Genomic DNA, 26,855 nt, shown 5'->3' on the forward strand with positions numbered 1-26,855 from the left:
TAAAATGTCGGGGATGTGAGTTCCATGTGTCTACCTGTGATGTTCACCGATCTACGAATTGTGTAATGGTGCTTTTCATTCGGACATTCCTGAAGTGTGATTCGGCGGACCTTTTGTGAGTTTTCTACCTGATCCTTCGGAGTGGCAAGTGACTGCATCGACATCTTGGTGACATTTTTCTTTATATTTTGGAACCACTTTTGTTATGATATTTTGGGGTTGTATTTTATGGGGATGTTATTCTAGTCATATTTAATAAATGTATTTTTCTGAAACATGTTTTTTGCTTGTCTCCAACTTGACATTACACGGCCAGTTAATGTTGGCTTAGTTTAAATATCTTAACTTCTGGATTTTAAACTTAACTTTAATTTATGCCAACAAAGTGGTAGCAGAGCTCGGTCGAATGTCATTTTGGTTGGAGACAAATTTGCAAAAGTTTTCAGAATAATGGAAAGGGACTATCGAAACATTAAGAAACTTAACTCCTGCAATTGGGCAACATGGTCGAAAAATATGAAAATGGTACTGATAGAAAGAGATTTATGGGAATTAACCCAAACAAAATTAGAAGAAGGTATTTCAGCAGAAATAAAGAAACGGAGGGGCCAAGCAGTGGCGATTATTTACCTCAACATAGAGGATGAGTTAAAACAATTAATAGATGATTTAGACGATCCATATGCTGTATGGACGTCATTGAAATTGAATTTTGAACCTCCGTCTTTAGCCCGTGTTGCCGGATTGTGGGAGGAGTTTTTTTCTAGCAGAATTAATGAAAAAGAAACTATTGGAATGTTCGCGGCTCAATTGAAGTGTTTGCTCCGACAGTTGGAGGAGAATGGCTATAAAATGGATGAGAAATTAAAGGGATTTCAACTAATACGTAGTTTAGATCAAAATTTTAGGGGAATAGTACAAAATATTTATAGATGGGATGAAAGTAAATTTAACTTTTCAAATGTTTTGGATGAACTCTTAGCAGAAGAGGGGAGATTAAAATTTTTAGGAAATGAAAATTTTGGAAATAGTAGTTCAAGTGTTAATGCTTTTTCTGTTCAAAATAAACACCAGACTGGGCGGAAAGTTGAAAATGTAAATAAATTTGAAACGAGAGTTTGCTTCACATGTGGGAAAAAGGGGCATATTTCGGCTCAGTGTTGGAGCAGAAAACCAACTAATCAAAATAAAGGTAATCGTAATTTTGTCAAACAAAGTAATCCCCCTAAGGCTGGAATGTTTTGCACCATCAGTAAAATATCAGGAGTGCAGGCCAACAACACAAACTTGAAGGAGGAAATACCAGTATTTTTACTGGATACAGGTGCCACGGCACATTTCTGTAAAGATAGGGACTTGTTTTGTGAATTGAGGCCTGTTAAAAATACAAAAATGGAAGTAGCTGTGGGCAATGTAAATAGTCAAGTCGAGGGGGTAGGGAAAATTATTTTCGAAATTAAAACAGATGGTAAGCTAGTAACCATCACATTGAATGAGGTCTATTATGCTCCAACACTTAGACGAAATTTGCTTTCCGGATCCAGGATAGACAGTCTTGGTTTTTCATTAAGGTGGTATCCTGGTAAAATATGTATTTTTAATAATGATGGTATCAAACTTTTTTCTGCATTTTTAATTGATAAATTGTATTTTGTAAAACCCACTTCATTTTTAAGTAATCAAAGTAGTGACTCACCACCAAATGTAAATGTAACCGAGGTCAAAGGATTAGACCTGGAGTTGTGGCATGAACGGTTTTGCCATATTAATTATGACAGTATCTTGGAAACTGAAAAGAAGAACTGTGTCAAAGGACTTAATATAAAAAGTAGAAACCGGCCAGATTGTGAGCCTTGTATTATTGCAAAGAAAAGAAGGTGTTCATTTAAGCCCACTCCAGGGATAAGGTCTAAAAGACAACTTGAGCTTCTTTTCATGGATCTAGCAGGGCCATTTCCGGTGGAGTCACTAGGGGGGAAAAGATATATTTTTTCCATAATTGATGATTTCTCAAGGAAGTCCACTATTTACTTTCTAAAATCAAAAGATGAAGCTTTTGGATATTTCCTTAGATACCAGAGGCATGTAGAGAGAGCCCTCAACAAGAAAATTTTGGCCATAAGGTCTGATAATGGGAGGGAATTCACAAATTCTAATTTTGAGACCCACTTAATTAAAGAAGGCATCAGAATAGAAAGAACCAACCCTTATACTCCCGAACAGAACGGGGTAGTAGAAAGATACAATTTGACATTAATGAATGGGGTTAGGGCAATGCTGAAAGACTCTGGACTAAAGGAAGAGTTTTGGGCGGAAGCCGCCTTATGCTTTAATTATGTTAGGAATAGAACAGTCCTAAAAGAAAAGGGGAAAACCCCATTTGAGCTGTTCTGGGGAAACAGGCCTTCAGTAAGGCATTTCCGGAGGTTTGGATGTATTGCCTACAGAGGCATGCAAAAACAAAACCTAAAGAAATTTGACTCGAGAAGTAAGAAAGGCATAATGGTGGGCTACGCAACCCAAGCAAAAGGGTATAGGATTTGGGACCCAGAGCTAAAGAAAATTTTTGAAACTATTAATGTGGTCTTCAGGGAAAATTTAATTTGGGGGAAATCAAACTTGAATGGGAATGTAGACAATGATGATGATTATTCTTTTATTAAACCTATTAGTGAAGTTCTCTTAGATAAAGAGATAGATGAAAGAAAGGCTCCCACCCCTTGTGAGGAAATTGAATGGGTGAGGGATGCTGTAAAAAGAAAGACAGGGGACCGTACTGATATCTACTACTATGAAAAAGGAAATAAAACCAGGTTAAGGTCACCCAATGATGTAGAAAAATATTGTAAGAAGAATAACATTGTTTACAATCCTGAACTATTTGACTTCAAAAGTAAAAATGTGCCTTATAATCCTTTGTTTGATATTTTTAATTCCCCTAAGGAACAAATGGAACCCGAGCCAGAGGCAAATTTGTCAGAAGTGCTAATTCCCCAAAACTATAATCAATGCTTGAAAACCCCAGAAGTAAAACATTGGCAAGAAGCCATGTCAGAAGAAATGAAAGTGATTCAAGAAAGGGGGGTGTGGCAGTTAGTTCCCCAGCCAGTTGGTAAACCAGTACTTGGTAATAAGTGGGTCTATGACTTGAAGAGGAATGCTAAAGGGGAAATTGCCAGATTTAAAAGCAGATTGGTTGCGATGGGAAACAGGCAGGTGGCAGGAGAATCGTATTCTCAGGTTTTCTCCCCAGTTATCAATTTCTCCCTGATAAGAATGTTTTTCTCAATTCTGGTGATATTCCTGGGTTGGAGCCATTTTCAATTAGACGTAAAAAACGCATATCTTTATGCTGATTTGCATGAAGAAATCTATATGCGACAACCACAGGGTTTTGTAATCCCGGGAAAAGAAGACTGGGTATGCCGTCTAAAGAAATCGCTATATGGTCTCCATCAATCGGGGAGAAATTGGTACCTGGAAATTGATAAGGTTCTCCAAGGTCTGAATTTTTTGAAATTTAAATGTAGTAACTGTGTCTATACAAGAAACAGAAATGTGTTTTTATTGATGTATGTAGATGATATAATAATTTTTGGAAAAAATGAAATCATAATTCAGGAAACAATTCAGGATTTATCAAAACATTACGATATTAAAGAATTAGGGAGAACTAAAAAATTATTGGGGGTAGAATTTGAAGAAATCAATGGGGGAATTTTTATACACCAAAATTCTTATATTAAGACAGTTTGTGAAAATTTTGAAAAGTTTCAATACCCATACTCGACCCTCCCAATAGCGAAAGGTACAATTTTGTCTTTAGGTGATTGTCCAAAAACGGACCAAGAAATAAAAGAAATGGAGAAAGTACCTTATCGCAATTTATTGGGATGTTTGTCCTATATAGCAGGGAAAACTAGACCGGATATTGCATATACAGTTAATTTATTATCTCAATTTCAAGCAAATCCGGGTAAAAGACATTGGCAGTGTTTATTAAGACTTTTAGGTTATTTAAAATATACAAATTATTATAAATTAAGTCTATCTGCAATAAATGAAATTAAAATCAATGGTTTTTCTGACTCAGACTATGCTGCAAATAGGGACGATAGGATTTCGATGGGGGGAATTATTATTTATATTGACAAAGTACCTATTATCTGGCGAACATTTAAACAAAAGTGTGTTTCATTGTCCACCATGGAAGCTGAGTATATCTCTTTGACAGAAGCCGCAAAAGAGGTGGTGTGGTTAAAAAGAATTTTAGAAGAAACATCACATTTTGAAATATCTGGATATAAATTTAACGGGTCTGTAATTAATTGTGACAATATAGCTGCAATAGAATTTTCAAATTCCCCTATAGAAAATTCCAGAACAAAGCATATTGATGTCAGATATCATTTTTTGAGAAACTTAGTAGAGGAAAATACATTTGAATTAAAATATGTGAAAAGCGCAGAAAATCCTGCAGATACGTTTACCAAGCCTCTGACTCGGGGTACATTGAAAAAAATGTGCAAACTCATTTTTGGTAATTATGAAAATGTAAAAGTTTAATATTCAAATGTGTAAATTTTTTCAATGTTTCTCAAAAGTGTTTAAAAATTTTTTTTAATTGTTGTGTGAAATATGTCAGTTTTCATGTCGTTTTGAAGTGTATCGTGCTGTGTAACCGAGAAGGGGGGAATTTGTTAGCATAAAATATTATTTTATTTTATTTAGTTTTTATTCTCGGTCCACAGCCGATAATTTAAAGAAAATAATTTAAAGTTAAGTGTACCTACTTTAAGCCCAGTCTGGTAAAAGTAGAACCTGTCAACTAGTTGGTGCTGACACTTCAATCGACGATTCCCCCACGCCATAATTAATGGCGACTGTTTACTGAAACCATCGGAGATTGCATGTCTCGATGTGTCGATTCAGAAAAGTTGAGTTGTCACCTGATCGACTCGAATTAATTCCACTCGTTGACCGCACGTGCTATGGAGAGGAGTACGAAGATTCGCGGTAGTGGAATATGCAAATGAGTGATGGTCGAAGTAGAAGTTAGTGTGGTGACGTCATCGAGGCATGGAATCTCATTGGTTGATAAAACATATATATTGTGGCGAGTGGCAGCGATCGCTCTCTCGTTTTTCTTCTTTCAACTATCCCCAGTGGTTGGTTCTGAACGTGAAGCCTAGTCCGGCTCACGTGTAGGGGGGTTTTTCCCCGCGATGCTAGCGGGGGTTTTTGTGGTATGTGATGTTTAATATTCCAAGTCCTGGAATTAGTGAATCCAGGTGAAGAACCTGTTGCGTTGTGTCCGGCCAATTAAAATGTCGGGGATGTGAGTTCCATGTGTCTACCTGTGATGTTCACCGATCTACGAATTGTGTAATGGTGCTTTTCATTCGGACATTCCTGAAGTGTGATTCGGCGGACCTTTTGTGAGTTTTCTACCTGATCCTTCGGAGTGGCAAGTGACTGCATCGACATCTTGGTGACATTTTTCTTTATATTTTGGAACCACTTTTGTTATGATATTTTGGGGTTGTATTTTATGGGGATGTTATTCTAGTCATATTTAATAAATGTATTTTTCTGAAACATGTTTTTTGCTTGTCTCCAACTTGACATTACACGGCCAGTTAATGTTGGCTTAGTTTAAATATCTTAACTTCTGGATTTTAAACTTAACTTTAATTTATGCCAACACAAATCTATTTCTTTTCAAACCACAAATTTGAAAAAAAGCAGATGTTGCTAATTTAACAGCTAATAGCACACATCTACATGGATTCACTTTCAAAAGCACTTGATTCTTCAAGAAAGCCTTAGGAAAAGAGGAAAGAAGAAAGGACGTCCAGCGAAGGTCATTGAGGGGAACTAATGAGAGGGTAATAAATCTTACACCCCATTAATGCTCACCCCTCAAAAAAGGGAGGTTACTATAGGGGGCGGGGCGAATGCAAAAAGTGAACGTATTTTGAAATTTTTTTCAATAGTTATAACCCCATATTTGTTTAAAAAATGATCGCATTGTTTCAAACAAGATCTCAAAAGAGAGCTGGAAATATTTTGCGTGTCAGGGCGTTCTTAAAATTTCGATAGCACGAGTTGCAGATGTTTTACAGAGCGAAATGTCCAACAGTACCTCGTTTTCGAAGAAATTCATTTTTTCTCGAATTTTAAAAAATCGGAGAATAGACTCATCAAAAAAGTAAAAACTAAAAGACACAGACATGGTCTTGAAAAATACTCAGAAAAAAAATTGATCCGAAAACTTCACAGGAATTTGTAAAACAAGCTCCAACCTTCCCCGTAGGTTAACATTAGATCCGAATCTTTCAGACTCTCAGTGAAGAGCACCCTTAAGAGGGCCATTGATCTTTATTGGGGACTAATAAACTGACTAGGACCAGCCTAGCTGGGCCTAGGACCTGTTTCTGGTCGTCACATTTGTATTTGTACAAACAAATAAGCATACAGTCTGAGTAAAAACTTTAAGGCCAGTATAATTTTCTTTGCAAAAATAAAAATAAAATTAAAGGGATTTTAATATTATTGTATTATTAATTATTAATGTCCATTGGTAAGAAATAACGCAACAGACAGGATTTGTAAAGCATGCAATAACTAGAAAAGCATTGGTTTATTCAAAGTTAGCATTTCAGCTTGAGTAAAAACTTTAAGGCCACTAGTATTTTTAAAAAACTGCAAGTACTTATACTGTAATAAATGTCACCTCAGTTAACGAGATTGTGGAAACACTTCAACTTGCAGTTTTGTGATTAATTTCTTCAAAGTTTTTTTCCTACTTGTGACGATATCGTAAGGTAAAAAGTTAACTGTTCAAGAAAGAGGACAGATTGAAGCTTTCTTCTTCAACAAGGATAAGTAGGCGTACTATAGCGAAAAAAGAGGAAGATCGAAGACTAAAGTCAACATTTTTGTTTGATTTAAACACAATTAGGGTAAAAAGAAAACCCGGGAAAACTTAAAACTTTGTCCTCGCGTCATGGAAGAAGAGTTTAGAAATTATTACATTACCTGAAAAGTACTCAACCAGGAAACTTATTCAGACGATAGATTTAAATGTTTGTCAAAAACGATATATAACACAATTAGAAGGTGTGGAAATTTTATTAATGCTGCAAAATTGCTTAAACCTCATTTGTTGAAAATGCACAATATAGAGCGTTTCAACTTTAGCTAGGAAATCATGCCCTGGGATAATCAATGAATACAAATATTTTTTTCTAACGAAAAGAAGTGGAGTTTGCACGGACCGAACGGAAGGAAGTACTATTGGCATGATTTACGAAAAGAAAAAGAAATATTCTACAAGCACCAATTAGATGGAGGCTCTGTCAGAACCTTAAGAGTGCTTTGCTTACAATGATGTGTGCTCAGTTACGTTTGTTTCAGGTAAAATGAACTCACAAGCATATCAAAATGTCCTCCCAAGTCATCTTTTATCAAATGATGGATTTATTGCTGGAGAAAATTAAAAATATCAGCAAAACAATGCATCTATCCATCGGAGTAACAGTGCAAATATAGGCTCCAAGTAAACAATGTTGAAACTTTGAAATGACCAAGTCTCCAGATCTTTACCCAATAGAGAACTTATTGGGTGACTTAGCAAGAAGAGTTTATGCAAAAGAGAATTTTACTTCATCAATAGAGCTGAAATCTACCATCGAAGATGAATGATAAAAAATACATCCCGAATTTTGTCAAAAACTAGTTTCATTCATGAAAACAAGAATATTTGAAGTAATTTGGAGGAATGGCTCTCACACAAGCTTATAAATATTTGAATTTTTGTCCTCGTATGCTTTTTTCTATGTTGGCCTTAAAGATTTTACTCAGATTCAAATATTGATCTGTAATATTTTCTGATAATGAAACACTTACAATTAAATTTTTTTGTCTTTTTTACTTGTATTTAAGGTTAATAATTATCACTCATATGACTTTTTGATTCTAAGATTAAGGTGTGTCCAATTTCTCAAAAACGTGCACTGGACTTAAAGTTTTTACTCAGACTGTATTAGGATTTGGAATATGATTTAAAACCGTGGACTTTGGAGATTAGTTAGCCCCTTCCCTTGGTTGTGGTAACTGTTTGAACTGGACTATTTCTCATTGGCATTTGAGTGCTGGATATTTTACAAATGTACACTTGCTAAATACATATATGCATAAATATGCCATTTCCAAATTTTAAAGTTAAAATAAATAAATAAAATTTTAAATAAGTATTTTATGTCTTGTTTAACATTGCACATTGTTTTTCTAACTACCTTCTTTTCTTCTTTCAGGAATTTCATTTGTCACTTTTAGAACAGTGTTTGAGTTTAGGTGCACATCTTATTTTGTCATCAGAAAAATATGCTTTATCAAGATCAGATGATCTATTTGTAGGTGTTACTGAAAGCAGTGGAAGTGCATTATATCGTGCTGCTCAGTATACATTGTTGCAACGCTTAGCAGATTTTGTTACTTTATTGCCAAGAACTGCAAGGTATCAACAGCGTTTACACAAAATATTTTTAGAGGATTCTTTCTGGAACTTGCTCTCATATTTGGTTCCTGCTACTTATTGTTATTTGAAAACTTTAGACTTGGTTCCAGGAAAACACATATCCAATGAAGCTCTCGAAGATATCGCTCTGTTGAGCATTATCAGTTGTGAAGTATGTTTTTAATCTCCACTTAATTTGATTGCAGTTTGTGTTGTCAATTTTTTATTGTTTCTAATCCTGATTTTCACTATTTATTTGTATGTTAAAATTATCACTTTGTATTGGATGAAAGGGGGTGAATTTTCAGAAATTCATATGAGAGTGCAAGTAACTAAAAGAATAGATTACTTCTGAATATATAGTAACAGTTTTTTGGCAGTTGGCAAGGTAGACACATCTTGGTTCACACAGTTTAGATATATGTCTAGCAGAAAGATAATTAATTAACATTATGGCAAAAGATCAGCATTTTAATGCGATGTGACAAATTGCCAAAAATGAGTCAACGCTAAGCTACAGCACAGTTAAACATTTCTCAGCCTATATTTTGCAAAATTTTTAAAACTTGTGATGATGTAATAAAAAAAGGTGAACAAAATGAAAACACAGAGTGTAAACAAAATGAGCCGTTTGAAAAAGCTCAAACTGCGGATCAAAATCTCAACTGTGGTTTCCCTTTTTTCATTTTATTTCAAAACTCAGTATGTGCTGCTTGAATTTGTAATTTTATCTAACTTCTTGATCTGTTTATTGTTGTCAATCAAGTATTGTTATCAAAATCCTTGTGTCCCATAGTGAACATATTAAGTCTAGTACTGCTGTATTTTTTGCTTTTTGTATCTCTTTTGCTTAGTTTTCAGTTTAATAATGTAGGAATAGCTATATCTTTTAAAGGGTTTAAAATATGTATGTAACTTATAAATAACTCAAAATGTCAGTTTTTATCAAAACAAAAATTTAAGAAAATGCTCATTGAATTTTTCCCTATTACAGTCGTTCCCACTTAATCGGGTAACGGATAATCGAAAACCCCACTTATAGGAATATCTGTGGAACAAAAAAAAAAATCCCATAGCACTAATGTTAAATTTCCCTGATTTCAGAAATAATTTTTTCATCCATACCTTGCTTAATTGCATATATATTCAAAGTTTCTTGAGCCAAAATCTTTGTTTCAAGTTGAATTTTACATCTTTCTGGCAAAAGGTCACTTTAAACAAAGCACAAAAGAGTAATCTTATTAGTTGGCTTCTAGCTGTAACCTTATCTAAGGTTATAAAATGCATTAGGGATCAGGTAGGAATGTTGGAAGAATTTGACCACATGTAGTGATCAGGGCTTAAAATGTTTCTTTGATTGACTCTAGTCCAATCCCGTCCAGTCTAAGGCCTCAAGGAACTCGTCTCCTTTCTGTGTAGAAAGTGGTTCCCATGGCTAATTTTATATATTATTTCTGTAGCCTGTTTTTTGTCGCTATGCGAGATCTTTCTCATTTCTTGACCGATTTCTTTGATTTACCCTTCATTTTAAAGCTTATCGCGCAGCCAATGACGAAAAGTAGACCCACAGTCTTTTTTTTTGTCAAACAACCTGTTTTAAAGCACAAGGCTGAGATTTTTGGTTAAATTTATATAATTAACTTACAATTTGACCGAGAGAGCTGAATAGATCGATTTGTAGAGCATTTGTCTGGAACCAAAAGAATGAGTGTTTCGGCCCAGCCCAGAAATTATGCCGGTATCAAAATATTAGACAAGTATCACGCATTACATGAACACATAAAATACAATATGTAACACACGTAAGGTATTAAAATAAATGAGGCTCAAACGCTCCTCGATGTTTCCTTGATGCAGTTTGTATAAATTGACTCTTATTTGAAAGGTTTTTTAAAAAAATTTTAAAGCTTTGGCTTTGCTCATGAAAGTAAAAAGAATATTTTTTGTGCAGAAAAAAATAATTTTTTTTTCGTGTACTGAAATGTAGATTCTTCTAATGACAATTTTTGACCTTTTGTATAAATAAAAAAATGCTACCCAAAATTGAAATTATGCATTTTACCCAGTAAATCTTTAACTATTTATTAGAATACGAAGTAAAACATTAAAATTACTATGAATTTTACAAGTTAGAAATCCTTTAAATCTCCTTTGCTGTTGGGGGAAAAATAAACAAACAATTGCATTTTGTCCACGTTTGAAAAATTACTTAATTAACACTCAAATCTGTTGATTTTGGTTTTGTATCTTAATTGTTGGATTAAAAGAAAAACATGTGCTGATATTCAAGCCCTAATGGTTGAAGCAGCTGCTATGGGAAATTGTTTCAATTTTCAAAAATAAAAACATTTCTTTTCTATCTTAATTATTATTTCTCTAGCCTGCTTTTTCAATCCTTGCACAAAATCTTTCTTATTCCTTAATCAAATTCCATGTTTTATGAATTATTTTAAAGCATATCATACTGGCTAATGACACTACATAGACCCTTGGTTTTTTTTCTTTTGTCAAAAATCTGTTTTGCTGTTTTTTATTACACATTGCTACGATGAATGGCATTCAAAAATAAAGACGCATTTGCTATGTTGGTTGGAGTGTTGTGTTAATAATCAAAATGACGTCAGTTTGAATCTGTGCCATTAAATATCGTTTTAATGTTTCCTTTTTTTCCATCAGAGACTCACATAGACAGGATTGTATTTGCCACAACCCTTTTTTTTTGCATGCACAATTACTGCTTTTTCATGAGTAAAAGCTTTTAATGATTTTTATGTTTGCATTGAAAATACGTACAACCAAAAAGTGAGCGATGATATTATTATTACTACTAACATTGTATTTAAGGAGGTTTTTTTTTACTGATGTCTTCAAATCACATGCCTTCTTTTGTACCAATATTCGTTTACTTTTTTCTATTATTCTTATAATGTTCTTTCTTTGAAATTTTTGAAGAGTGGAATGCCAAATGAAACGATTTGAAGCACATTGCAGAGTTCCGCACAGGTCGTCTAGTTTAGTTCTTGTTCTTCCAAGAGACATATCGCCACCTCAGAGCTACAGTAGGATATCTTAATGTTATTTCTGGGATTAGATGTCTTACTGTTGCTCTGAGGCAACAATTTGTCAATGACATTGTTAGACTTGATTTGACCTGTGACAAGGTTTTTTAGCTAGAGAATACGAAAAGGCTTTTTCCAAAAATCGGTTGACTGTTTGTTTTCAGCTCTGCTTCACACTGATTGTGGGGTAAAATGAACGTAAAAGAGAACAACGTAAGCTTACATGTTCAGTTAAAAGTTTCGGAAGCATTTAAAAATAAGAAAAAGCACAGACGGATAATTGCGAAAGAATTTGGGATTTCTAAACTCAGGACTGGAGAACAAACCAAAACACTGATGAAATTGAGATAGAGTTCTTAAACAAAAAATAAAACTTAAGTAAATGTATTTTTTTTTAATGTATTCACATATGTTAGTACATGTAATTTTTTTGTCTTTTACATAAAAACATTAAATATCTTAATTTTGATGAAATTCATGTCTATATGAAACGAAGAATCATTTATGATTTATTGTTGTAATAATGAACATAATACCAGCAAAATAGTTTAAAATATATTTCTTTTGTATAATCGAATACCTTGCTTAATCGAATAAGGCAGGTCGGAACCATTGATATTCGTTTAGGCAGGGCTGACTGTATAATAGAATTTGCCTTGAATGAAATGGCACCCATATTTGATATTTTATAAATTTCTTTAAAGTTTTGATAAATTATTCTTTAAAATTACCAAAGTGCTTAAAAGTATGGTACTTAAGTATTAGAAATAGGTGTTAGAGTTTTTAAACATTGTCATTTAAGTTTAATGAAAAATAATAATTGTGTTTGTCAAAAAATTGCGAAGAATAAAAATGATTTTAAACTTTGATGTGCATGTTTTTATTTTTTTTTCTATTTTGATCAAGTTTTTTAGTATGTTTATTATTTTTTTTGTGATTTTAGGCAGTTATTTACAGTGTCCAATCTGGAAAACGTTTGTCATTAGACTTGATGAAATTAGCGTTGCTTGTTTTGGATAAAACATTAAAAAATAGAGAAATTGCTTCCGTATACAGTTTTGAAAGTCATTTCTCTTGGCTTTGTTCAACCATAAATGTGATACATCGTTTAGCAGCATGCTGTAAGTAACACTTTTTTATCTGTACTCATTCTTGATTTTTTAAGTGTTTGTGTTACATTTGTCTAGTGTAAAATGAAAAATTGTGTCCCCCCCCCAAGAAATTTAAACTCTTTTTATTTTTTAGTGGAACAAGTAGGTTCAAAGTCATATTTGGTAACACCTTTTGGATGTGGGGATAACTTGACGTCAGGTAACTACCTTTAGATTTCAAAATATGCAGTTTTATTTCCAGTTTGTGCCACATTTTTGAACTTTATTCTGCCATGGAAGGTAAAGTGCAGTAACTGCAAATTTTTAATTTTTTTGCATTTTTATAATCTTTTGTACTTTAGTTTTATTGTACAAGCAAGCTTATTTGGTTACCACTAAGAATAAAGCACAAAAAAATGTTAAACTCCAACATTTACCTGTTGATAGTATGGAATCCAAAACCCATTTCTGCAGATACTGCGCTTAACTTTCCTATGGCAGTATATACTTATGTGCAGGGTATTTCTGAACGGACTCTCCTACTTTACAGTGGCATAGTAGCAAAACAGAGAGATTGGTATGTTAGACAGATCTGGAATATTTTAAACACCAATTTTCAAAAATGATTCAATGATTGTACATTAGCGGGTGCTCTAGTCAAATGTCTTTTAAATAGTGGATGAAAGTGCTTATTGAACTGAAATCAAATCTCATTGTTATGGGTTCAATATGGTCACCTATCACAGCATTAACATGAAGCAACCAAAAAGTAAAGTTCAAAGTGACTTATTTTTACTGAGATGGAATCTTGTGCCTTCAACATTGCAGCGACCGACTTTGAACTTACCCTTTGATTGTGTCATGTTTTTGCTGTGAAAGGTAGCCATATCTAACCTATTACAATGCTGTTTGACTTCTGTCAATAAGCACTTTCATACACTATTTAAAAAACTTTTGACCAGGATGCCCTCGAATGTCCAATCTTTGAATTATTTCAGAAAACCTGTGCGCAGAAAAAATTCTGGCCTGTCATTCCAACATACCACTTGTTTCTTCTTCTACCGCTCTCTCTTATTTTTGCTGCTATGTCATTTTAAAGTAGGAGAGTCCTTTCTAAAACACTCTGTATATTTAGTTATCCATTTTTTATTAGAACAAACTCAAGCACGAAATGCCTGCATTGAAATTGCTCAACTGATTGAGTGGTTAGAAAATTATAAAGGATCTCCACTGCATGTTCCAGAACAATTGTTCTCGCCTTTCAAAAGTGTTATCAGAGGTAAATCATTTGTAGATGTTTTTGAGTTTTAAACTACCCATTCAAAGTACTAAATTTTTACATTAGTCTATTTAACTTTTTCCAACTGATCTTTCTTGTCTTGCCTCAAAACTTTAATTGAGTGCTAAACCAGTGGGACCCAACAGTTTGTTACTTGAGGGCTAAACATCACACTAAGATGAATCTCACAGGCCAGAGCATATATAATTTTAAATACTTTTAGACTTGTCAACCCATGCAGTATTCTGCACTGGGCTTCAAATTGTTTTGTGTGGCATTCCACTCTTGGGAGAATGGACATTGTGAAAAAAAGTGAACGTGTGTTGACACAAAAGAAGACATATAATTTGAAGACATCAGTACAAATAGATGTTACTTTTTTTTTTGTTTTGAATAGAAGTATTATATTTCAACATACCAATAACATATGCACTTACAAAACCTCTTTGAATAAAATTTTGGAAGTGATGATGTGATCATCGTTCACTTTTTGTTTCTACGTATCTTCAATACAAACATGGATATCATTAAAAATGTTAACTTCTGAATAAGCTACTGATAATTGTCCATGTGAAAAAACAGGTTGTGGCAAACACAATCCTGCCTTTGTGAAAGTCGGACCTTGTGCCTTATTAATGGACATGGCAAAGGCTACCTTGATGGTGTAGTCGAATCAGATGGAGTGAGTACAATTTCAGGAATAATTACTGTTATCTAGGAGTTTTGCCCCTATTGTGTATAATTCTAAATTAGTTATCCCATTTTCAACATACGCTCCATCCAAGTGAGGAAATGTGTCTTTGTTTTTGAATGCTATTCATTGAACCAGTGAAACACAATACAAAACAGAAAAAAACCTTTTTTCTTGCCAAAAAAAGAAAAAATTGACCATAGGTTTATTTTTCCTCATAAATGGCACAATAAACTTGAAAATGAATGGTAAATCATGTAATTTTTGATAAAGGAAAATCTTCCTTAGTGACAGAAAAACTGGCTTAAGAAATAATATATAAGATGTCATGCAGAAAAGAAAGAAAATTGCAAACCAAGAATTGTTACTGTATTACTGCATTCTTTTTTTATAAAAAGTTTCCATCTGTTCTTAAGAAAACAATTTCCGACTATATTTGGCTTCAAATTTGCAACAAAATTTTGTAATGCCAAATGAAAATGGTTGGCCAATTTTGAAAGTTTGAGAATACAATTAAACCTGTTTTTTGTGCGGTATATTAAAGTTTAAATCAGATTGGTACTCAATTGATCAAAATATTCGTAAAATGAGTGCAAGATAGTATCTTCAAGTGACAACAGGAGCACTATGATGGGAAGTCACTGTGATCTCTCAAAAATTTCCTTATTCGGGAAATTTTGTCTGACAATTTGGCAAAATTATCATCACTTGGTTTATTCTGATTTTGTTTAAAGAAGCAGTTCCAAGTCATTTTGTAAGTTTTTGGGTTATTTTCTATGTGTAACTTTTTTTATGCAGTCTCTATCCAACACATTAAAAAAAAAAAATTAAACTGTGTTGCAAAAACTATTTTATAGCTACTCTTGAAGTTTCAAACGGTGTTTTTATGTGGTACCTCTCCACTGCACAAAAACAGGTTTGGGTGTATATCTTTCAATTTATGAAACTGAACGTAACAATGAACCACATGCAGGGCTCCCACTAACATCTAAAAAGCAACTGCTGCTACTATTTTGAAGCAAAGGCAACTTTGGCAATCATTTTAGCTAAAAAATTGGCAAAAACTACTAGTTTGCAATTATTTGTAAAAAGTGAGGACTATTGTGTGAAAAAGCGACTGAAATATGTAAAAACTCCAGTTTTTAATTTTTTTTTCTGAGGGCCAAAAAGTTCTAAAAAAATTGTAAATTCGCTTTTTACTTCCTATTTTCTGAAGAAAGTATGGAACTTTTACCACATTTAATGTTTTAAAATAAGCATTTTCAAATGTAGGGAAATGAAATGTATTAAACATAATATTTATGATCAGACATGTTTGATGTTCATATTTTTGTATGAAAAGTTTCATTTTTTGCAATTGTAATTTTTGCTAAGAGTTAGTTCTTGCAATCGTGATTTTCCCAAAAAGTTTATTTCTGCTTTTACTATATTTTAAATTTTTATTTGTATTTTGAATAAGTGTCAATAAAATTTTGCTTTTTAATTTTTTTTTAGCCTTATCACTTTTATTTTTGGAAATGAGCATTAAATTCCACGCAATGGGAAACATAAATGTGGCTTTCCAGCACTTTTTATGCAGTCGGTATTTTACTGTTGTCTTTTAATAAGTCAGACAATGAGAAAATATATATGTGTCAGTAATTGTTTCTTTAGTGTTCATTTAAAGGGGTCAGACTAAAATCTGGAAAATATTTTTAAAAGTTTCTTTTCAAGGATTGTTTAGAGAAAGTATTTTGAAAATTTGTCCCTCGTAAAGGGTAGCCTTGTACAGTAAGTAGTCTTGGTTACGACACAGCCAAGAAGTATTTATTGAAGTATTATTGCATTACTGTGACATAAATGACATTAAAAAAAGAGACTCTTTTGGGCACTGTTTTCTGCAACTGGTCCTTATTTCTGAGACTATTTTCCATATTAAAGGCTATTAAGGCAAGTATTTTTAGTAGTGGAACCCAGTAGCAGACCTGCACATGCAACAACTTTATGGGCAACATGTGGCCCACAGGCCATAGGTTGGGTACCACTGTGTTAATTGTAATATGATTTGAAATGTATGAAATGTGCTTATTGTATACCTTCACATTTTATTATACCAACAGTTACTTTAACACTAAAATTATGGCAGTCATTGTATACCTAGAAATACCGTGGGGGTCATTTTGACCCTTGGGACAGAAATGTGCATTGTTTCTTACTTAATGTCCCATATTTTAAAACATGAATTAAAAACAAACGAATTTATAATAATTTTTATTTTAGAAGATAGAGAGGTTTCAAACATATATAATGAAGAATTTTTCAAAAATATTTTTTTTTAAATACGATTAAAATATCTAGTGTTGATTCAGTTTCATTTAGTTGCATTTCAGAAACGTACAACAAAATTAATGAATATTTACAAAGTTTAGCAGAAAAATTAAAGGATATTAATGATAACTTTGTTTACTAAGCGTGAAAAAAAAAATGTACTTACAAGATTATTCATCTACTCTGCAGTTTTTACACAAGCTAATCCTTCTAATTTTTTATGTACAAAATTCACTCACAGATCTCTTACAGATGTCGCAAACATTTACAGTTTTATTACCCTTACATTCCTTTATTTGTTATTTTTTCCACTTTTTGGAATCTACGGAATCATGTACCTTCATAACGCCACTTTGAGAGAGAACAGGTTTGTTTTTACCTGATATATATTCCTCTCTGAGTTCTTCGGTTAAATGTAATGAAAAATCTCTTCTGCTAATGCTTTCTTTGGTAACTTCCTTGAACAAAATCCAAGCCTTTATAGCTGCTAAGTCTAAAGTATTGTGGAAGACATGTACTGGACAATGGCGTGAGAGGGCTCTCGCAGAATATTTCCTTGCCATTTGATCTAAAACGTCAACTCCGAATTTTGTACAGTTATAAAATTTTACTACATTAGGAGTTGTTTTTTCCATTAGCATCAAATTCAATAGATGAATTGAATGTACTAAAGAAAATTACATTTTCCCTTACTTTACCTTGATACGATGAAAGAATTATGCTGTCGTGTTTCACCACAGAAGAAGAAAATAGTTTGCTTTTAGCATTTTTGAAACTAGCTGGAATTTCTCGTTTTCAGCAATTTATTCTTCCAACATAACTGAATCCCTTTGCTTTCAGGCCCTTTTCAAGCTTCAATGAAGTAAAAAAAAATTTTTGTAGTTAGATTTTAGCCTGTATTTTTGTAAGGATCAACTAAACGATTTACTACATTTTCTCCTAAGCTTTCATCATTTGGTCTAATTTGATCTTTTCCTAAGTACAGAATTCCATTCAACAAATATTTTGAATTTACGTCTGCAGCTAGCCAGAGTTTTCTTCCGAATTTATCGGGCTTCTTAGGCACATACTGCAAAAAACAGCATCTTGTTTTTGTCGGAAATAACTGATCATCAATCGTAATGTTTTCATTTGGCTTGTAGCAAAGCTTATATTTATCGACAAAAGTGTTCCATATCTCCGATATTAGAGCAAATTTAACAGTATGCAAACGTGAAGATATGATTTGTTTATCATCAAATCTCAGAAATCTCATTATTTTTAAAAACCTATCTCTACTCATAGTTTCATGAAAAAATTATGGTCCCCGTGTCTTACACCACAAACTAAGTATAGACAAGCCCTTAGCGGCTAATGCACCCCTTACCTACAACACTGCTATAAATGCGTCAAGTTCTTGTACACTAGTAAGGGGACTGTCATATTTAGATTATGATACCAGACTTAATAGGTTTAATATGTATAACCTGGAGCAAGGGAGAGTCAGACGGGACATGATTCAGTTATTTAAATTTATCAAAATGAAGGATGTTAATGAATTAAATTTTTGCACGGAAAGCAGGACGAGGGATCATTGTTTTAAGTTATTTAAATCTCAGGCTAACTTGGAAATCAGGAAAAACTACTACTTCGGTAGAGTCGTGGGCACATGGAACAGCTTACCGGAAGAGGCAGTAATGAGCAAGGGGGTGGATAGCTTTAAGAGGGCCATTGATCTTCATTGAGGACTAATTAATTGACTAGGACCAGCCTAGCTGGGCCCAGAGCCTGTTGCTGGTCGTCACATTTGTATTTGTATAATGAAATGTTCCAAGACGCATTTTGAGCCTCCATGCACTAAGCAATTTATCAGAATCAATGAGACGCTTCGCGTAGGATGTGGGTCCTCCATTCTCTTGCAAAATATTTTGTATAGGACGCCATCCAGATGTACTTGAGGTATTTTCCTTTTTCCATACTGTCCAATCACCAGCAGTTTCCTCATAACTATCTGTCTGAATAACACTATTTTTTATTTGCTCTGGAGTGTCCGCTAGTTCCTGCTTTGGTGCTATTATCAAAATTAGAATTCGTTGAAATTGATCCATTTTCACAATCACTTGAGCTAGAGGATGTCGCTGCATGGTCGCTAAAATAAACTCTGAGCTGCTAGAAGCTACATTGCTATTATTATCTGATTCAACATTATCGATTTCAGAACCAGAATCCATATCAGATAGTTCTTGCATCAGTTTTATAATTTCATCTTGTGTTAGCCCTCTTTTACGAGCCATAAGTATGCTTATACGAAAAATTCATGTAAAAAGAACAAAATTTTTTTCAAAAAATAGTTACGATTAAAAGCAAATCACATAGCAAAACCTGCAGTCCTTCTATTATGCATTATACCTTTTCACTGTTCTCTTTCCTTTACAAAATATACTGCAAGCATTGCAAATCATGTGGCAAGCAGATGTGATAATATGCAGAGACATAGTTCTTTTTTTCTTCCTTGCTTAGTTGGCAATAACAAATGTAATTTGCAGAACACACATATATAGCAATGAAATGTATTAGCATTTCTTTTTTCTCGCAACGGTCAAAATGACACCTGTCCGTAGTTCTAGGTACAACCTTCAAGTTTGGATAGAAATTTTTTTTTCTTGAAAACTTTATAGTATCACACAGCACAATGATTTAGGAAAAGTCATGTAAGGATTAAGAAATTTCTTATAATATGAAAGAGCAATTAATGAAAGAAGCTTGCTTGGGGTCAAAATGACCCCTTCCGTAATTCTAGAGTTAAAAAAATGCTTCATTTTATTGAGTAATTGTTGAAACAACTTGTGAAGTAATTTTAAAATGAAATGGATATAAAGCATGACCTGAATTTAGCCCATGTAAAATATTTTTCAAAAGAATGTTTAAGTTCTTTTTAAAGTTTAATTTTTCTGTAGAAATATTTTAATAAATAATGTTGTTTTATTGTGGAAAAATAACCCCTTTGCTGATTTTTATCTAAAACATAAATAGGCTATTTAATTCTAATTTAAGTTATGTTGAAACTTTCTGTGTACTTTTTATACATATAGCTTCTATGTGTTGTAAGTATTTAGTGTAAAATTTTACCTCTTTGTATTTCATGAAAATTGTTGCTGGTGTTTAGCAAGCTTCTTCCTATTTAAGGTTTAGCAAGGTTACCTGTGGTAAATAGTTTTGCTAGAACTCCTCCAATACTTTGGCAACTTGGGTGGTCTCCAGAATTCTCTGGTGATCATAAAACTGCAGTACCTCCTCCTCCTGGGGAGTATTTGCAGGACAGAGATGTTTTAAAACAATACATATACAGGATAAATCTTCTTGGTGAGTGAATCCTATTTAGTTTATCCTGTGCAATATGTAAACAACTTTAAAGATTTTTCCAAATTAAAAAATGTCTAGAAATTTTATGAATTCTGTGCAAACAAATTTATAAAACCTAAACAATGTCCCCCATTTTAAAGGTCTGAAAATCATTCTAGCACATTAATTTATGCATTTATGTTTATTGTAAAAAAATTTGTATTTGAACATTAGATGCCTTTACCTGTGATTCTAAAATACATTTAAGTATCAGTATAATGTGCATTTTGTGATCAACGTATCTGCTGGAATAGCATGTTTTCCCCAGCTAAGTTCAATTAAAACAGGGGGTGCTTCTTTTTCATTGGTAATGAGAATTATAAGTAAAAACTTTGGTCTATCTATAACTATTAAATAGTAGAGATTATCTTTCCTGTGAATACATTGAGGGGGAAACATGCCAAAGCATTTATTTGCAATTATGTACTTGTGTATCAACTTTAACTTTTTCTAAACGTCATAGCTTTAACAAAAGTGCTTGCAGACTGGAAAGTAATCAGAAATAATATATAAAACAGTTGACAACTTTTCTGAAATCTTAGGAGTAAAATAAGACAATATAGTTAAAAGTGAATATAGTAGACCCTCATTTTACGCAGGTTTATTTTATGTGGTTTCAACTATACGAGGTTTAAGATTCGACACCTTTATTTTATTTTACGCGGGTGAGTTTCGGTTTTACATGGATGCGGCAATGCAAACAGATAAAATTTTCCCCTCTTTCAAAATCCAAACTCCTAAAGATTGCAGGTTACATGTAATAAACTGCATTTTGGCATGCTAATAATCGAGCTTGTGCTACCGGCACAACATTTTATGTAATTGATTCCAAAGCTCTTTCCAGAAGTAAAGTTATTAAACTCACTGGAAAAAGAGCTTTTAGGAAAGACAAAGGCGGGCAAAACCAACGAGGATACTGACATCGGTGATTCACAACCAAAAATGTTCACATTGAAAATTTTGAGCCATTCCTAGACAATAGAAATGATCTTTCTGATTTGTTAGTGAAGGAAGATTCTATCATGGAAATGACACAAGTGGTCATAAATGCGTTAATGCTTTGCAAAGAATTAGAGAAAAATTCTTAATGACTGCCAAAAGACTATCATTGCCAGTTCCTCTTTATAAACAGAACACGAAATTAATTTATGTTTTCTTTATGCATGTTGTGCATAAAAATTGATATGAATACACATTAAACTTATTATACAATTAGTCATCACTAGAATGAAGTATTTTTATCAATGGAATCTAACCCCTATTTTAACACTACTATTAACCGTTTACCCGCCAATGTTCCAAAAATGGAACATCATATTTAAGTGAAAATTTTCCCAAGAAATAACGTTAAAATAAACAAGTTTTTTTTAACACAGTTTAGTCTTATTTCAAAGTATTTTTTGATTTCCTGCTTGATTGTTTATATGTTTTCAATTATTTATTGCGATTTTTCAAAGATGAGTGTTTTTTTAGCTTTTTGCAACTTTTTCTTATAAAATTTACCAAAAATTGGTTTTTTCAGAAAATGTGATGATATTTATTATAGTTGTGAAAAATACTTCAATGTATGATTTTAAAATGCTTGTAGAAATGTACAATAATATTTCCGAAAGGTGTACCCCTTCAAAATAGCATGTTCCAATTTTGGAACATTGGCGCTTTTAGGGAGTCAAATTTCCAAGAAGTAAATCGTTCGACTTCCAAGGGGAAATTTCATTTTTCGTAATATATGTTTCTTTTTTTTTCTCATTTTGAATGTACTCTGATGTAGATGTTGGCAAAACCAAGTAAGTTTATATTTTGAAAGGATATGACGTTTCTTTAGCAAAGAAAATAATAACAGTCTTCTGTTTGACGGACTATATGGCTCCGAATCCACACCTGCTTGGACAGCTGCATTGTCACGTAATAATAAAAAACAATATTAGTGAGAGTTTTATTCTTCATATTTTAAATGCAGTTCAATAATTCGCTAGCTTTGTTTTCGGGCGAAACGAAATTCTGGTTGACGTATACCAACTGTTCATAAATGTTAAAAAATGTCTACAAGATTTCTTACTGTAGAACAAGCTGTGGCTTATTTAGAGACATTGTCAGATTCGGATTTGTCAGATGTAGATATATGCCAATTACCCCCTGATGAACTAGGCAATATCACTGAGGAAGAATAGATGTTGACAGAGATGAAATCCTACAATTTTTTGGTTTGTTGCTATTGAGTGGGTACCATTCTGTTCCTTCTGAAGATATGTATTGGAGCAGTGCAGAAGGTACATCTGTGCCAATTGAACTAACAGTTATGCCTCAAAATCGTTTTCGAAAAATAAAAAACAACTTTCATTTGATGGACAACCATGAATTAAAACAAAATGACAAACTAAGAAAAGTTTTCCTTATTTACGAAGAATTGTGTAAAAACCCTCAACAATTTGGTGTATTTCATGAAAAATTAACCATAGATGAATCTATGGTTCCCTACTACGGTCGGCCTTCATGTAAAATGTTTATTAGATGAAAACCAATAAGATTCGGCTTCAAAATTTGGATGCTGTGCTCTTCAAGTGGATACCCATATTCCATGGAGATTTATTCAGGCAAAAAAGAAGGATCCCCTGATGTGCAATTAGGATCCAGAGTTGTAAATGATCTATTATCAGTTTTGACTGACACGTCTAAGCATGAAGTATACTTTGATAACTTTTTTACATCATATGACTTAATTATCCAGCTATCAAAAAAAAAGTGTACGAGCAACAGGAACAATTCGTGAAAACCGAACTGGCCATTGTCCACGGAAATCCAAAAAAGCCCTTTCTAAAGAAGATCGCGGAAATTTTGACTATCGATCTGATGGATCAGTGTACATGTGCAGCTGGAAAGATAATGCAGTGGTTACAGTAGCATCTAATTGTTATACACATGAGCCACTTGCATCTGTAAAATGTTACTCAAATGCGCAGAAATGCAAGATAAATGTGCCGCAACCTCATCTTATCAAGAGATACAATGAAGGAATGGGGTGTGTGGACGTCTTGGATAAACTTTTAGGGAGCTACAGACCTCATTTGAGGCGTAAAAAATGGTGGTGGAATCTTTTTAGTAATGCGCTGAATATTTCAGTTGTAGCTAGTTGGTTACTTCATTGTGATTTACACGAAGTCAAGATGAAGCATTTAGAGTTCCGAAGAGAAATAACAACTCACCTCCTAAGAAGAAAAGTACGAGTGGAAAGTCCTCCAGGGCCTCGTTGTCATTTACATAAACGGTCAAGAATGTCTGACGGACATTATATTGTATCTGCATCCCAAGGACGTTGCGCGGTGTGCAAAAAAATACGACTAAGAAATGTTTCCATTGCGACAAACGACTTCACCAGCAACGCTTCCTTTCATATGATAGGCATTAGATAATTCAGTATTGGATTTTCTGAATTCTGATATGTACACAAATGCAATTTAAAATATTATTTTTTCCGCAATAAAGTATGCTAAGATAAAAACCGCATTCAAAACCTCTTAGTTTAAAAAAATTCTCTGAAAAAAAAAACTTCATGCAAAACGCCAATGTTCCAAAAATGGAACAAACTGAAAATCATAGTAAAAATTTTTTTTCTGGAAATTTTATTTTATTTCTGTATTTACTAGACATAAATAGACATAATTTCAAAAAATTGCTCAAATTTGATCATCCGTCAATAGTTCGGCGGTTAAACGGTTAAGTATCAATTTACGCAGTTTCGATTTATGTGGCATTTCCATGGAACGTAACCCCCCTGTAAACCGAGGGTTTACTGTAAAAGTAGTTCAAATTGGTTTTTCTCTTCTTGACGCAGTTTTTATATAGACACTGGCTGGTGTTCATTATTGGGATAGTTTCAAACACCTCTAGGAAACCATGTGTAATTAGGGCTTCGTTTGTTTTTCCTAAGGAATTTTTGTATTGGAGTAAGGAAAGTGCTCACCATTCAACTTAACTTATTTACTTAATAGCACCTTAAACTTATTCTGATCCTCATAGGTTGGACAACCAAAATGGTTTGCAGACTGGAAAACAATCGGAAATTATGTATAAAAACTGTTGACAACTTTTCTGAAATCTGAGAAGCAAAATGCGCCAATATAGTTAAAAGTGAATAATAACAGTTCAAATTGATTTTACTCATCTTGACATAAAACCAAGTTTCTATGTAGACACTAGCTGGTGTTCATTATTGGGATAATTTCAAACACCTCTAGGAAACCAGGTGTAATTAGGGCTTCATTAATTTTCCTAAGGCTTGTTTGTATTGGAGTAAGGAAAGTGCTCACCATTCAAAACCTTTTTGTAAGGCTCCAGAAGAACACTTACTTTAAGGGGGAAAAAATTAATCAACTTTCTCTCTCTTCCATACTGCTTGTAACGAAACAATTCAAATTTTTAAATTTCATGTTGCTTATTTCTCTAAACATTTTTCAATGTTGTATTTGAGGATTATGAATTTAAAAATTAATTATACTTGCACTTGAGTGCTTTTTTTTTGTTTTGTTTACGTTTTTTTTATGTTCAGTATCCTACTTGAAAACATTAACTTTGTTGGTGCAATTTCAAAGATAATTAAGCACCTAAGTATTTACTTTTCTCATTGACACTGTAAATGTATACACAAAACAGAATTAGTATATATTACTAATATCAATTAGTAAAAATGTTTAATTAAAAATTTAATATATATTCATTTTATGTATGTGTCTATATGTATACACACATATGTAAACGCATGTAACAAATTAAAAAAATAAGTTAAATTTGCAGTTTAGAATCTCACAATTTACAAAAATCATTTTTTATTCAAAACTAATGGCTGATTGATGATTTAACTTATATGGATAATTTTTGGTAATCCGAACAAAAAAAAAAAGCTACCGACCTTTTTTTTTTTTTTGAACAGTGAAAGTTTTATGTAAATTTATATTCAAATTCAAAAAAACATGGATTATATCTTTTATAATTTCATCATTTTTTATGATTTCTAAGAAAATATGGTTAAATAATGTTGAAGTAATGATAAAAAAAAATGTAATGGACATGTGTAAAATTTCAGAACTGCCTGCCTTTTTTGGAATAGAATTGAACTATTTATGTTTGAAGCAGTCATAGTTGGTCTTTAAAATTCAAGGGGTTGAAGTTGATTATTTTCTCTGAGACTCAACATCGTTGAAAGTTATGACATTCTAACTTTCGAGAACAGACACTACCTGAACATAGACTCAATTTTAACTATACCTAAAATGAAATCATGATTGTAATTGAACCTTCTTTTTTCTTTTGTAGATAAAAATATTTAAAATAGAAATTTAGTTTTTCTGATTACCCCTCATGAGTTGGCTCATAAAATGTTTATTTCAAATGTTAGGTTGGATTTCCCGACAGCAATTTGAAGAAACGTGGATGGCTCTACTTGGTGTTCTAAGTGCAACACCCGTAGATAACAAAAGTAGCAGAGAAGAAGATGAAGAAAGGATCAGAACAAGTTGTTTAGCTGTTAAAAGTATAACATCTCTGCTTTTACAAACATTATTGTTGCCGCAACCAGGAAATCCTCAAAATAGTTACTTTCTCATCCAGCCACGAGACAAACCCTTAGCATTTCAGCACACTAAGTAAATGTCATCAAATATATTGGTTATTTCTTTAAAAATGATATTGAAACATATTTTAGTTTTATCTAAAAAATTTAAAAATAAATTGTAAATCACAGCTTTAATTCATCATTGGCCTTGATTTTATTGAAAGATGAAATATTTTCAAAAAAAGGAAATGTTTAAAATATAAATTATTGAAAACAGATTGTCTTTAAGTTGAATGACTTTTTAAGATTGTATTGTAGTTGAGATAGTTATGTGCAGTGATTGTAATTTTAGTGTACAAATGTAACTTTTCCTCAGCCCAAAGTATCTATGTAAATATTTCTTTTCACAGGTGTGGGAAAAAACTCATGTCAGTTAGAATACCTATTCATACAGCAATACAAAAAGTTCTGCATTGTGATAGGTAATTTGATCAATTTTATCAACATTAAATTTGAAGTGCCAATTATTATTTTTTTTGTTTCAATGTTAATCTCTTCATTGTTAATCTAACAATGTTTTGTCTCATTTCTATTAGAATTGAAGAGCAGATTTTAAATGTTAATGCAGAAAGAGTTGCCGCTCCATATCCATATTCTTTAAGTCAAGTAAGACATTCTTCCTTAATGAAATATTACTTTTCAAAAACATTGGAATTATTGTAAACTTAAATGTTGTTACTGACCAACTTTTTAAAAAATTAGTCCACAAAAATCCTAATGTCAGCATACCCAATAGCCTAATATCAACCCAAAACTTTTCTCTAAATCCCTCCCTTTTAATGCCTTAGGACTGTGGCATAGACTGAGAGAAGTGGTAGATTCTTTCAATGCTAGGGTCAAATGGATGAAAGATAGCCATCCTAGCCAGTAGGCTACATGGAATATGCAAAAACAATCATCAAATGTAAAATTGAAACT

At 32.8% G+C, this 26,855-nt stretch overlaps 1 protein-coding gene across 1 annotated transcript in view; it reads left to right on the forward strand.

The window, feature by feature from the left end:
* LOC129231246 (huntingtin-like) overlaps positions 1 to 26,855 on the forward strand; it is a 231,271-nt gene that overhangs the window by 164,538 nt on the left and 39,878 nt on the right. The window contains exons 39-46 of the mRNA XM_054865524.1: positions 8,319 to 8,693; positions 12,524 to 12,701; positions 12,826 to 12,891; positions 13,825 to 13,950; positions 20,114 to 20,290; positions 25,722 to 25,968; positions 26,288 to 26,359; positions 26,474 to 26,543. Coding sequence (XP_054721499.1) covers positions 8,319 to 8,693; positions 12,524 to 12,701; positions 12,826 to 12,891; positions 13,825 to 13,950; positions 20,114 to 20,290; positions 25,722 to 25,968; positions 26,288 to 26,359; positions 26,474 to 26,543 — 1,311 coding nt within the window. The remainder of the gene's footprint in view (positions 1 to 8,318; positions 8,694 to 12,523; positions 12,702 to 12,825; positions 12,892 to 13,824; positions 13,951 to 20,113; positions 20,291 to 25,721; positions 25,969 to 26,287; positions 26,360 to 26,473; positions 26,544 to 26,855) is intronic.

This window comes from Uloborus diversus, chromosome 10 (genome assembly GCF_026930045.1).
Source record: "Uloborus diversus isolate 005 chromosome 10, Udiv.v.3.1, whole genome shotgun sequence".
Taxonomy (NCBI): Eukaryota; Metazoa; Arthropoda; class Arachnida; order Araneae; family Uloboridae; genus Uloborus; species Uloborus diversus.